Source organism: Stegostoma tigrinum, chromosome 22 (assembly GCF_030684315.1).
Source record: "Stegostoma tigrinum isolate sSteTig4 chromosome 22, sSteTig4.hap1, whole genome shotgun sequence".
NCBI classification, from domain to species: Eukaryota; Metazoa; Chordata; class Chondrichthyes; order Orectolobiformes; family Stegostomatidae; genus Stegostoma; species Stegostoma tigrinum.
This window is the reverse complement of record NC_081375.1, coordinates 7,702,999-7,717,909: the sequence shown is the minus strand read 5'-3', so window position 1 is coordinate 7,717,909 and position 14,911 is coordinate 7,702,999. Positions and strand designations below refer to the sequence as shown.

At 34.1% G+C, this 14,911-nt stretch overlaps 1 protein-coding gene across 1 annotated transcript in view; it reads right to left on the bottom strand.

Moving 5' to 3' along the window:
- The window catches only part of LOC125463862 (sodium-coupled monocarboxylate transporter 1-like), a 70,954-nt gene that overhangs the window by 12,991 nt on the left and 43,052 nt on the right, over nucleotides 1-14,911 (bottom strand). Inside the window, exons 12-15 of the mRNA XM_059653613.1 lie at nucleotides 12,351-12,421; nucleotides 12,150-12,236; nucleotides 11,208-11,413; nucleotides 9,633-9,736 (exon numbers count right to left, since the gene is read on the bottom strand). Coding sequence (XP_059509596.1) covers nucleotides 9,633-9,736; nucleotides 11,208-11,413; nucleotides 12,150-12,236; nucleotides 12,351-12,421 — 468 coding nt within the window. The remainder of the gene's footprint in view (nucleotides 1-9,632; nucleotides 9,737-11,207; nucleotides 11,414-12,149; nucleotides 12,237-12,350; nucleotides 12,422-14,911) is intronic.

Below are 14,911 nucleotides of genomic sequence, written 5' to 3'. Positions count from 1 at the left end.
TGTTGTGTATATGTATACTATTGTGTATAAGTATACTGTTCTGTATAAGTATACTGTTGTGTATATATATGCTGTTGTGTATAAGTATACTGTTGTGTATATGTATCCTGTTGTATATAAGTATACTGTTGTGTACATGTACACTGTTGTGTATAAGTATGCTGTTGTGTATAAGTATATTGTTGTGTATATGTATACTGTTGTGTAGAAGTATACTGTTGTGTATAAGTATACTGTTGTGTATAAGTACACTGTTGTGTATATGTATACTGTTGTGTATTAGTATAGTGTTGTGTATATGTTTACTGTTGTGTATATGTATAATGTTGTGTATAAGTATACAGTTGTGTATATGCATACTGTTGTGTATAAGTATACTGTTGTGTATATGTATACTGTTGTGTATAAGTATACTGTTGTGTATATGTATACTGTTGTGTATACGTATACTGTTGTGTGTATGCATACTGTTGTGTATATGCATACTGTTGTGTATATGTATCCTGTTGTGTATAAGTATACTGTTGTGTATGAGTATACCGTTGTGTATATGTATACAGTTGTGTATGAGTATATTGTTGTGTATATGTATACTGTTGTGTATAAGTATACTGTTGTGTATGAGTATACTGTTGTGTATATGTATACTGTTGTGTATATGTATACTATTGTGTATAAGTATACTGTTCTGTATAAGTATACTGTTGTGTATATATATGCTGTTGTGCATAAGTATACTGTTGTGTATATGTATCCTGTTGTATATAAGTATACTGTTGTGTACATGTACACTGTTGTGTATAAGTATGCTGTTGTGTATAAGTATATTGTTGTGTATATGTATACTGTTGTGTATAAGTATACTGTTGTGTATAAGTATACTGTTGTGTATAAGTACACTGTTGTGTATATGTATACTGTTGTGTATTAGTATAGTGTTGTGTATATGTTTACTGTTGTGTATATGTATAATGTTGTGTATAAGTATACTGTTGTGTATATGTATACTGTTGTGTATAAGTATACTGTTGTGTATATGTATACTGTTGTGTATAAGTATACTCTTGTGTATATGTATACTGTTGTGTATATGTATACTGTTGTGTATAAGTATACTGTTGTGTATGAGTATACTGTTGTGTATATGTATACTGTTGTGTATAAGTATACTGTTGTGTATATGTATACTGTTGTGTATAAGTATACAGTTGTGTATAAGTATACTGTTGTGTATAAGTACACTGTTGTGTATATGTATACTGTTGTGTATTAGTATAGTGTTGTGTATATGTATACTGTTGTGTATATGTATAATGTTGTGTATAAGTATACAGTTGTGTATAGGTATACTGTTGTGTATAAGTATACTGTTGTGTATATGTATACTGTTGTGTATAAGTATACTCTTGTGTATATGTATACTGTTGTGTATATGTATACTGTTGTGTATATGTATACCATTGTGTATAAGTATACTGTTCTGTATAAGTGCACTGTTGTGTATATGCATACTGTTGTGTATAAGTATACTGTGGTGTATATGTATACTGTTGTGTATAAGTACACCGTTGTGTATATGTATACTCTTGTGTATAAGTATACTGTTGTGTATAAGTATGCTGCTGTGTATATGTATACTGTTGTGTATAAGTATACTGTTGTGTATAAGCATACTGTTGTGTGTATGTGTACTGTTGTGTATAAGTATACTGTTGTGTATAAGTATACTGTTGTGTATATGTATACTGTTGTGTATAAGTATAGTGTTGTGCATAAAAACACTGTTGTGTATATGTATACTGTTGTGTATAAGTATACTGTTGTGTATGAGTATACTGTTGTGTATAAGTATACTTTTGTGTATATGTATCCTGTTGTGTATAAGTATACTGTTGTGTATAAGTATCCTGTTGTGTATATGTATACTGTTGTGTATAAGTATACTGTTGTGTATATGTATACTGTTGTGTATATGTATACTGTTGTGTATAAGTATACTGTTGTGTATGAGTATACTGTTGTGTATATGTATACTGTTGTGTATAGGTATACTGTTGTGTGTATGCATACTGTTGTGTATATGCATACTGTTGTGTATAAGTATACTGTTGTGTATATGTATAATGTTGTGTATATGTATACTGTTGTGTATAAGTATATTGTTGTGTATAAGTACACTGTTGTGTATATGTATACTGTTGTGTATAAGTATACTGTTGTGTATATGTATACTGTTGTGTATAAGTATAGTGTTGTGTATATGTATACTGTTGTGTATAAGTATACTGTTGTGTATATGTATACCATTGTGTATAAGTATACTGTTCTGTATAAGTACACTGTTTTGTATATGCATACTGTTGTGTAGATGTATACTGTTGTGTATATGTATACTGTTGTGTATAAGTATACTGCTGTGTATACGTATACTGTTGTGTAGATGTATACTGTTGTGTATATGTACACTGTTGTGTATAAGTATACTGCTGTGTATAAGCATACTGTTGTGTATATGTATACAGTTGTGTATATGTATACAGTTGTGTATATGTATACTGTTGTGTATAAGTACACTGTTGTGTATATGTATACTGTTGTGTATAAGTATAGTGTTGTGTATATGTATACTGTTGTGTATAAGTATACAGTTGTGTATATGTATACTGTTGTGTATAAGTATACTGTTGTGTATAAGTATACTGTTGTGTATATGTATACTGTTGTGTATAAGTATAGTGTTGTGTATATGTATACTGTTGTGTATGAGTATACTGTTGTGTATAAGTATACTGTTGTGTATATGTATACTGTTGTGTATACGTATACTGTTGTGTGTATGCATACTGTTGTGTATATGCATACTGTTGTGTATATGTATCCTGTTGTGTATAAGTATACTGTTGTGTATATGTATACTGTTGTGTATATGTATACTGTTGTGTATGAGTATACCGTTGTGTATATGTATACTGTTGTGTATGAGTATACTGTTGTGTACAAGTATACTGTTGTGTATAAGTATACTGTTGTGTATGAGTATACTGTTGTGTATATGTATACTGTTGTGTATATGTATAATGTTGTGTATAAGTATACAGTTGTGTATATGTATACTGTTGTGTATAAGTATACTCTTGTGTATATGTATACTGTTGTGTATATGTATACTGTCGTGTATAAGTATACTTTTGTGTATATGTATCCTGTTGTGTATAAGTATACTGTTGTGTATAAGTATCCTCTTGTGTATATGTATACTGTTGTGTATAAGTATACTGTTGTGTATATGTATACTGTTGTGTATGAGTATACTGTTGTGTATATGTATACTGTTGTGTATATGTATAATGTTGTGTATAAGTATACTGTTGTGTGTATGCATACTGTTGTGTATATGCATACTGTTGTGTATATGTATCCTGTTGTGTATAAGTATACTGTTGTGTATATGTATACTGTTGTGTATAAGTATACTGTTGTGTATGAGTATACCGTTGTGTATATGTATACTGTTGTGTATAAGTATACTCTTGTGTATATGTATACTGTTGTGTATAAGTATACTTTTGTGTATATGTATACTGTTGTGTATGAGTATACTGTTGTGTATATGTATACTGTTGTGTATAAGTATACTGTTGTGTATGAGTATACTGTTGTGTATATGTATACTGTTGTGTATGAGTATACTGTTGTGTATATGTATACTATTGTGTATAAGTATACTGTTCTGTATAAGTATACTGTTGTGTATATATATGCTGTTGTGTATAAGTATACTGTTGTGTATATGTATCCTGTTGTATATAAGTATACTGTTGTGTACATGTACACTGTTGTGTATAAGTATGCTGTTGTGTATAAGTATATTGTTGTGTATATGTATACTGTTGTGTATAAGTATACTGTTGTGTATAAGTATACTGTTGTGTATAAGTACACTGTTGTGTATATGTATACTGTTGTGTATTAGTATAGTGTTGTGTATATGTTTACTGTTGTGTATATGTATAATGTTGTGTATAAGTATACAGTTGTGTATATGCATACTGTTGTGTATAAGTATACTGTTGTGTATATGTATACTGTTGTGTATAAGTATACTGTTGTGTATATGTATACTGTTGTGTATACGTATACTGTTGTGTGTATGCATACTGTTGTGTATATGCATACTGTTGTGTATATGTATCCTGTTGTGTATAAGTATACTGTTGTGTATATGTATACTGTTGTGTATAAGTATACTGTTGTGTATGAGTATACCGTTGTGTATATGTATACAGTTGTGTATGAGTATATTGTTGTGTATATGTATACTGTTGTGTATAAGTATACTGTTGTGTATGAGTATACTGTTGTGTATATGTATACTGTTGTGTATGAGTATACTGTTGTGTATATGCATACTGTTGTGTATATGCATACTGTTGTGTATATGTATACTGTTGTGTATATGTATCATGTTGTGTATAAGTATACAGTTGTGTATATGTATACTGTTGTGTATAAGTATACTGTTGTGTATATGTATACTGTTGTGTATAAGTATACTCTTGTGTATATGTATACTGTTGTGTATATGTATACTGTTGTGTATATGTATACCATTGTGTATAAGTATACTGTTCTGTATAAGTACACTGTTGTGTATATGCATACTGTTGTGTATAAGTATACTGTTGTGTATATGTATACTGTTGTGTATATGTATACTGTTGTGTATAAGTACACCGTTGTGTATATGTATACTCTTGTGTATAACTATACTGTTGTGTATAAGTATGCTGTTGTGTATATGTATACTGTTGTGTATAAGTATACTGTTGTGTATAAGCATACTGTTGTGTGTATGTGTACTGTTGTGTATAAGTATACTGTTGTGTATAAGTATACTGTTGTGTATATGTATACTGTTGTGTATAAGTATAGTGTTGTGTATAAAAACACTGTTGTGTATATGTATACTGTTGTGTATAAGTATACTGTTGTGTATATGTATACTGTTGTGTATAAGTATACTTTTGTGTATATGTATCCTGTTGTGTATAAGTATACTGTTGTGTAAAAGTATCCTGTTGTGTATATGTATACTGTTGTGTATAAGTATACTGTTGTGTATAAGTATACTGTTGTGTATATGTATACTGTTGTGTATAAGTATACTGTTGTGTATATGTATACTTTTGTGTATAAGTATACTTTTGTGTATATGTATCCTGTTGTGTATAAGTATACTGTTGTGTATAAGTATCCTGTTGTGTATATGTATACTGTTGTGTATAAGTATACTGTTGTGTATATGTATACTGTTGTGTATATGTATACTGTTGTGTATAAGTATACTGTTGTGTATGAGTATACTGTTGTGTATATGTATACTGTTGTGTATAGGTATACTGTTGTGTATATGTATACTGTTGTGTATAAGTATAGTGTTGTGTATATGTATACTGTTGTGTATACGGATACTGTTGTGTATATGTATACCATTGTGTATAAGTATACTGTTCTGTATAAGTACACTGTTGTGTATATGCATACTGTTGTGTATAAGTATACTGTTGTGTATATGTATACTGTTGTGTATATGTATACTGTTGTGTATAAGTACACTGTTGTGTATATGTATACTCTTGTGTATAAGTATACTGTTGTGTATATGTATACTGTTGTGTATAAGTATAGTGTTGTGTATATGTATCCTGTTGTGTATAAGTATACTGTTGTGTATATGTATACTGTTGTGTATAAGTATACAGTTGTGTATATGTATATTGTTGTGTATAGGTATACTGTTGTGTATAAGTATGCTGTTGTGTCTATGTATACTGTTGTGTATAAGTATACTGTTGTGTATAAGCATACTGTTGTGTGTATGTGTACTGTTGTGTATAAGTATACTGTTGTGTATAAGTATACTGTTGTGTATATGTATACTGTTGTGTATAAGTATAGTGTTGTGTATAAAAACACTGTTGTGTATATGTATACTGTTGTGTATAAGTATACTGTTGTGTATATGTATACTGTTGTGTATAAGTATACTGTTGTGTGTATGCATACTGTTGTGTATATGCATACTGTTGTGTATAAGTATACTGTTGTGTATATGTATACTGTTGTGTATATGTAAACTGTTGTGTATAAGTATAGTGTTGTGTATATGTATACTGTTGTGTATAAGTATACTGTTGTGTATATGTATACCATTGTGTATAAGTATACTGTTCTGTATAAGTACACTGTTGTGTATATGCATACTGTTGTGTATAAGTATACTGTTGCGTATATGTATACTGTTGTGTATAAGTATACTGTTGTGTATAAGTACACTGTTGTGTATATGTATACTCTTGTGTATAAGTATACTGTTGTGCATATGTATACTGCTGTGTATAAGTATACTGTTGTGTATAAGTATACTGTTGTGTATATATATATATACTGTTGTGTATGAGTATACTGTTGTGTATATGTATACTGTTGTGTATAAGTATACTGTTGTGTATATGTATACTGTTGTGTACACGTATACTGTTGTGTGTCTGCATACTGTTGTGTATATGCATACTGTTGTGTATATGTATCCTGTTGTGTATAAGTATACTGTTGTGTATATGTATACTGTTGTGTATAGGTATACTGTTGTGTATATGTATACTGTTGTGTATAAGTATACTGTTGTGTATATGTATACTGTTGTGTATGAGTATACTGTTGTGTATATGTATACTGTTGTGTATAAGTATACTGTTGTGTATATGTATACTGTTGTGTATAAGTATACAGTTGTGTATAAGTATACTGTTGTGTGTAAGTACACTGTTGTGTATATGTATACTGTTGTGTATTAGTATAGTGTTGTGTATATGTATACTGTTGTGTATATGTATAATGTTGTGTATAAGTATACAGTTGTGTATATGTATACTGTTGTGTATAAGTATACTGTTGTGTATATGTATACTGTTGTGTATAAGTATACTCTTGTGTATATGTATACTGTTGTGTATATGTATACTGTTGTGTATACGTATACTGTTGTGTATATGTATACTGTTGTTTATATGTATACTGTTGTGTATAGGTATACTGTTGTGTATATGTATACTGTTGTGTATAAGTATACTGTTGTGTATATGTATACTGTTGTGTATAAGTATACTTTTGTGTATATGTATACTGTTGTGTATATGTATGCTGTTGTGTATAAGTATTCTGTTGTGTATATGTATACTGTTGTGTATATGTATACTGTTGTGTATAAGTATACTTTTGTGTATATGTATACTGTTGTGTATATGTATACTGTTGTGTATAAGTATGCTGTTGTGTATAAGTATACTGTTGTGTATATGTATACTGTTGTTTATATGTATACTGTTGTGTATAGGTATACTGTTGTGTATAAGTATACTGTTGTGTATATGTATACTGTTGTGTATATGTATACTGTTGTGTATAAGTATACTGTTGTGTATATGTGTACTGTTGTGTATAAATATACTGTTGTGTATATGTATACTGTTGTGTATAAGTTGCTTTTTGAGTGCTGAAGAAATATGTTTAGCTTAAACAACAATTTGGGAACCTTGAGGTGTTGATACCCGAAATAAAGCTTTGAACTAAATTTGATGATAACCTACAAAATGTGCAAGTCAAACAGGTCACACTTTAAACTGGGAGAAGAACATTCTAATGTATCTCATTTGAATCAAACCAAACAACATGAAAGACTGAACTTCGTGATTGCAGGATAAACTGCTTCACAATTTCTCACCACACTGTACAATTCCTCTTAGAAAATTATCCATGTGCCTGCAAAAGAGATTGTTCAAGTAAATTCTTTATTGATAGCAGCACACTGGGTGATATGGTAACTGCGAACTTAAATATGGTTGCTACGTACTGAGGGAGAGGGTTTGTCTATAATCAGCAGCACACGGCTTCACTTGGGGGTGGAGGAGGGGGAGGAGGTGAGAGGAATGAATGAGGACAACGGATGCACAGTCAACTTGTTCACCACAATGTAGCTGGGCAGGCTAGGCTGGAGCAGGCAATTATAAAGGGGTTGGCTGGGGACATTGGGATGTGTGAATTTTATGGAGCGACTACTGCCAGCAAGTTACTGCCGTTAGTGAGACACAGCATTAGTGCGAAGTTAAATTTTGATGAGTAATGAAAATTCCTCTTAAAGATCTGTTTTCACTCTTTGAGGAGAGTTGTGATGTAGGCTGTGTATGCGTGTAAATATCATGTATATTTAAGTTTGGATAGTGATTTTAAAATTAGTGACATTTGGTTTTTCTGTGCGGCTGAAGTGTTTAATGATCAGTATTTCTGTAGCAATGGTAATTTCTTTTAAAACAACTGGACACAGAGGAAATCTTTCAGAACTGATGAATTTTTGTATACACGGGGATAGTTTGTAACTGAGCAAAGTAAACATGGCAGACAAACAGGGGGCTGGAAGAACACAGCATGTCAGGCAGCATCTAAAGGAAAGGAGCAGTCAGTCCTGAAGAAGGGGAATACCTGAAATATTGACTGCTCTTTTCCTCCAGATGCGGGCTGGCCTGCTGTGCTCTTCCAGCCTCCTGTTTGTCTGCCCTGGATTCCAGCATCTGCCGCACTTTTTGTCTCTATGATCTATTAGGCCAGATGTCAGTCTGGGATCTGATTATCCAGACATGTCATCACCTGGGATCATATCAATAGAAGAATGAGGTGAATAATTAGGTGTCACTTCAAATCCATTAACTGAGATTAACACCAACCAACAAGCCTAACACCCCAACGTCTAAAATATCAAATGTAAGACTTTGTGTCTGTGAGTCACCAATAACTCCCAAGATAGGCAGTCAATGATTCACAAGTAATTTTAAATTAGCTGATTTTAGATTATTAAGAAGCAACAGTTTAGAGATGATAGGTCAGTTAAACAGAGAAGAAACTTGTGATGGACAGGCATACAAGGCTGTGGACCAAGAGTTGGAAAACAGGATTAGAATAGTTAGGTGCATATTTTTGACTGTAGCAGACCCAATGGGCCATTATCTGTGCTATACGCACCCCTATGACTTTATGTAAGTGTACAACCTGTGATGGTTGAGGTTAGTTCACTGATACCAGAGGATGAAACATTGGTTGACTCAGTAGTGTGTGATGGCAGATCCTGCTTTCTGGGTGAACTCTTCCCTTGGTCTTACTCCATCTTTCCTGGCCATCTTCTGTCTGAGGAAGATGGCTGGCTGAAGAGGACGGCCAGCTGACTCCAAACATTTATTAATACACATTATTTTTATGGTTCGCTGGTTTACTGATATGGTCTTTGTTTGAACCTTTCTAACCAATGAATGTGAGATAGACACCCAAGATCACCTGATTAGCTCTCTCACTGTCCATCACAAACTTCAAAACTGGTTTCTATGTTTACTTCATGCTGAAGATCATTTCCTGGTCGTTTCAGAAGGAAACATATAAAACTGGAAAATGATGTAAACTAACTTGACTCATACGCACACTTCAAAGAGGGGAAATCACACAGTGCCAACAAGATGATAAGTTTGTCATTGTAAGAGATAATATTTATTAAGGATTCTTATTTCTTACAACTTTATTTTACTTACCAGTAACCATACTGACTAGCAAACCTATCATAACTGCAGTTAGGCATCCAAGTGGGGTGTAGTATCCATAGGATATGGAAAATATATCTTCAAATAGGCTGTTCCTAAAGTAGAATTTAAACTTAAGTTATTGATAATAGACATTCTATATTGTATATTTAGTTTATTATTTCTACGTTTTGGGTCATGCACTGGAAATTGAGCTGCTATTCCCAAAGTCGTCACAAAAGTTAAAGATTTTATAAAGTACCTTATGTCCTCCAATTTCCTGACTTTCAGACACAGGTTGATGAAGCCCAGACCAGGTTTCTATACTGAACAAGAACTGATGTTTATTACAACTCTAACTATAGGAAAGCAGCTAAAAACCACTGTCAATTAACCCTATCAGTTAAAATACTGATTCCCTTATAAACTCTCACATAAACACACACAGGTAAAACAGATAGGATACAGCATGTGAGGCAGACAGGAAAGATCTGGAAAGACAGGTGAGTTGTCTTTGTTCCCAGATTCTATTACTAAATTGATCCTTATGATTCTTCTGCTGGTCAGCACATTGATTCAGACATCATTCTCCAGATGCTTCCACTGGTTAGTATAAAACATGAGGTAGCTGGTTCATTCATTAAAATGTTTCCGACTTATCAGTTAGAATTCACAGCTTACAACAGCTGTTACAGGAAAAATAAAAAGATTTTCTTTAGGTTTACAGCGACTTTGATTGCTGAGAACAAAAAAATCACTCTTGATCTGCATGGAACTATGTTTCTCTCTCTCTCTCTCTCTCTCAGCTCTGAGCTGTTTACTTATCCTAGAGCCAATGATACACCTGTTGCAGTCAAAAAGTCTCTGTCATCAATGACCTTGTTGCTAGTCCATTGACCAATCAACATGGTGGTGTCAGGAAAGGCTAAGTTCACACACTCCCTCCAAATCACCTCCAACTCCAACTTCAATTACTGCTTGTTCAAACGTTATTTATACTCCTTCTCCTGCTCCTCTGATGCCGCTTGGCCTGCTGTGTTCATCCAGCTCTACACCTTGTTATCTCAGATTCTCCAGCATCTGCAGTTCCTACTATCTCTGAAGTTGTTTATAATGCTTGCCATGGGTGTCACATTACTTGCCTTTCAATACTATAACCACTCTGTAAAACATTGCTCTTAAAACAGGTCTTTCTCATTTCAGTTCACAACTTGTTAATAAACGCAAAATGGAAGAAAAGGTCCCAACATTATTAAATAACTGTAAGTTCAAAGATCTAGGTCTAGTTCTAATTCACTAGTTGGTAACCCTGTTGAGGCACCTTGTTTGCCTCTGGTTAGAATTTACTTCTTTGTAACAAATAGTAAATCATGTTAAATATTGAAACCTGGTCAGCACTTCCTGCTAACCTGAATTCATTAGATATGTAAATGGAGGAGTGGCTTCTTTTGAGTAATTTCATTATACCTTTACTGTTTGTGACAATCCGGGGATTAGTGGGGCTTGAGTTTCTGCGCAGTTTCTCAAGTGCATTATGACAACAGAACCAATTCTTTTTTTATAGTTTGGATAAACAATTTGACTTACGTTTTATTTGGTGCTGCAGGTGTTTCTATGGTTGTGAGTAAAGATGTCACATTGGTGGAGCTTGATATAGTGATATTAAAAAGATGGCAACCCGCTCCTGATGTCTCCAGCTTCTTTGTAAATTTCGCAGTAGGTGGGTACACCTGGGAGCCAATTCCCAAAAGCAAATTCAAGGCAGAACTAAACAGCATAGCCACAAATGCTCCCTGGGATTAATGAAATCAAATAAAACATTGTGATCAGGATATTGTCGGAAGCCTGGGGAGATTGATTACTCCAGGCCTTCTGGCTGCATGCTCAGTTAACATTGTTTTAATTACTTGTACACTGCTAACAGAAGAGTATTCATCTGATATAATCAGTTGGATGTTTCTCAGGGCTTCTTCCAATTCCCTGTCATAACATTGACACAAACCTTGGAGTAATGGCATAAGCATTTACTTTAATTGAAACAGAAAAGGACGGAGAAACTCAATAGGTCATACAGCATCCATGGAGTGAAACAAGTGAATGTTTCAAGTCCAGTATGACTCTTTTTCAAGACTGGCAGAAAGAAAGAATGAAGCTGGATTTATCTCACACCTTTTACATCATTAGGATCTTCCAATTTTTTTCTTAGGCAAATAATTGTTTTTCAAGTACAATCACTGTTTGGAAATGGTAGAAATTAGCAAATTATTTAACATGAACAATGAATGCAAAATCATAACAAGCAAGTTTAAAAAAATCACAAGACAATTTGAGATTGGGAATAATACACATTTCCCCTACTGGATACTAGTAAAGACTCATAAAATGTAGGCAGCATGATGAAGTCATGAACATATTTCGAAGTGAAAACAGGAACAATAACTACTGAGAAAAGGCCATGAAATTATTCCTTACACTACTTGATTTATCTAGGGGATAGGAATGGGATTGCATTCCTGTGCATAGTCTTACCTTGCTATTGGCATTTGGAAATAAAGCTGCTAAAGTGAATATACCCAACAGAGGTCCTAGGAATAGTCCATCAATACTTCGGATTAGCTGAGAAAGAAAATAAACACTATTTTATCAACACAAATTATAACATTGCTATTGAATTGAATTTTGTAAATCAAGTCACATCCATTTTATACTTTTACTTAATCATGTGTTTACCTGCATTACATTTTCATCTAAGAGAGAAGTTAAGCCTGCAAGAAGCATTGTCAAAACCCCGAATGCCATAGCTAAATAAAATAGAGAAGAAAATCAGCAGGAATGCATTGTCTGTGGGCATTTAGAATACTGCACTTTTCTTAATTTCATCAGTTTATTTTTGTTACTGGGACAACTTCTACTACATTCAGCACAAGTAGAACAGGATAGGCCTTAAATCTGGAATATTCCCAGCTGGCAAGGCTCATCTTCTCAACAAACAAACTCAGGGACTGGTTCTCTTTGAGGTATGTATATGTATATAATTCTGTACTTTTTATCCATTCATGCGAAGTAGGTGTCGCTGATGAAGCCAACATTTATTACCCATCCTTAACTACCCTGGAGGAGGAGTTGTTGGGCTGTTTTCAAATGGCTGCAGCCCTTCGTGTGTGGAGACACCCACAGTGATGTAGGGGAGGAAGTTCCAGGATTTTGCCCAGCACAGTGCAGAAATGGAAAACAGTATCAAGCTAGGGTGGTGTGTGGTTTGGAAGCAAATTTGCAGGTGGCTTGTTCCCATATATCTGCTGCCATTGCAATTCTAGATGGTAGAAATTGCAGGTTTGAAGAAGGCTTGGTGAATCACTATGGTGTATCTTGTAAATATTATACACTGCTGCCATTGTGCATCGGAGTAAAGGAAATTAACGTTTAATATGGTGGATGGGCTACCAATCAAGAAGGCTGCTTTGTCATGGATGGTGTCAAGCTTCTAGAGGGTTGTTGGACCTGCGCTCATTCAGGTAAGTACTACATCACATTTCTGACTTGTGTCTTGTAGATGGCCAACAGGCTTTGGGGAGACAGCAGATGTGTTACTCACTGCATGGTTCCCAATCCCTGACCTGCTCTTGTATGATGGTATTTACATGGCTAGTCCACTCAGTTTCTGGGCAATGTAATCCTAAGCAGGCTGGTAGTTGGGGATTCCGTGATGGCAATTCCTTTGAATGTCAAGATGGTTAGATCCTTTCTTGTTGGAATTGGCCATTGCTTGGCAATCATTGCATGTGAATGTAATTTTCCGCTTATCAGCCCAAACCTGGGTATTGCCAAGGTTTTGTTGCACATGGACATGGACTGTTTCAGTATCTGAGGAGCTGTGAATGGTGCTGAATAATGTGCAATCATCAGCGACCATCCCCATTTCTGATGTTAATATGGAGTAAAAGTCATTGATGCAGCAACTGAAGGCGGTTAGGCCAAGAACACTCAAGGTGATTTAAAACTTTTGACTGGGCTTTTGTGAACTGCAATGTCTTTTTTTTTAACTGCAGTAAAGGTTGTATTAGATATTACTTAATTTCAACGTTGTTCCTATGATTTGCCTATAGTAAATACTGGATGAGTTGGCATGGTCAATGCAAGTACAGTATGCAGTGTAGTTGTGGAGGCATGGATTTAATATGAGTTGGCATTAAATTGGCTCTGGTGTTAAGTGGATGGGTGGGGAGCATTTGGATGCTTGTGGCAGGCATTAAACATTATTTAAAACATGGTGTCAGGATTGGTCTAACTGAATAAATGTGAATTTTCAGAGACACAAGAAAGCCAGCTACTAAAAGAAACAACAAGAAAGGAGTTAATACAACAGGATTCTGCAATTTTAGTTGATGAGTCAAAGTGGTTGTGAGATTTCTGCTTCCAGCTGCTGTGGAAATGAAATATGAAACACAATTGGAATCTTTCCACTCAGTTGTAGAATTATTAAACAGCAAAGGAATTAATTTTAAAAATTGAGCCAACAGGAATTAAAATCCTGCAAATGGTGACTTGGAAAGAATGTTACAGCCTAGACTTTACTGAGGAGCAACAATGCCAAACTGCAGAGACTTTGAAAGTTTTGAAGATACACTTTGAACCCCATACTATTTTGTCTGTGCGTGTGAGTTCAACACGAGAGTTCACAAAGAGAGGGGGAATATTGATCGGCAAATGACTAATACATCTGGTTAGAATCTGTTTAGATAATAGGGAGATGATCTCTTCAGAGGCAGGATTATCTAAGGCATAAAAGATCCTGCTGTGGTGCATGCCCGCTGAGAGAAGAGAAACTTATTCTCAAGAAAGCTATCCATATGTGCAGATGCTTTGAGATCGTCAATCATCAGCTAGATAATGTTAGTGGGAAATAAAATGAGGCTTTGCCTCACGCTACCAGACATTCTGGGCTAAATTAGAACAGGTCGGGAAAAAGGACTAAATACTTGTAGACAGGACAGCAGAAAGATCAAAGTCAGGGGCTGGATATAAATTTATTCAGGACATCACACAAAAGTGAAGGAAGCGTATCTATTGTGGGAAGAGCAAACAGCTGAATCACTTCCTGTATAAGTGCTTAGCTAGAAAGAAGCGAAGTAAGCGTATAAAGCTGCTGCTGGAGAGATATCAACTGATGATTCTGATAAATAACCCTACACCACATAGGAGGTTGGTATCATCAGGTTTAAATGCGGTAAATGGTTTGTGACTATTAAAAAATGATGACAAAAGGAGAACATCAAGAGGCTGTCAAATTT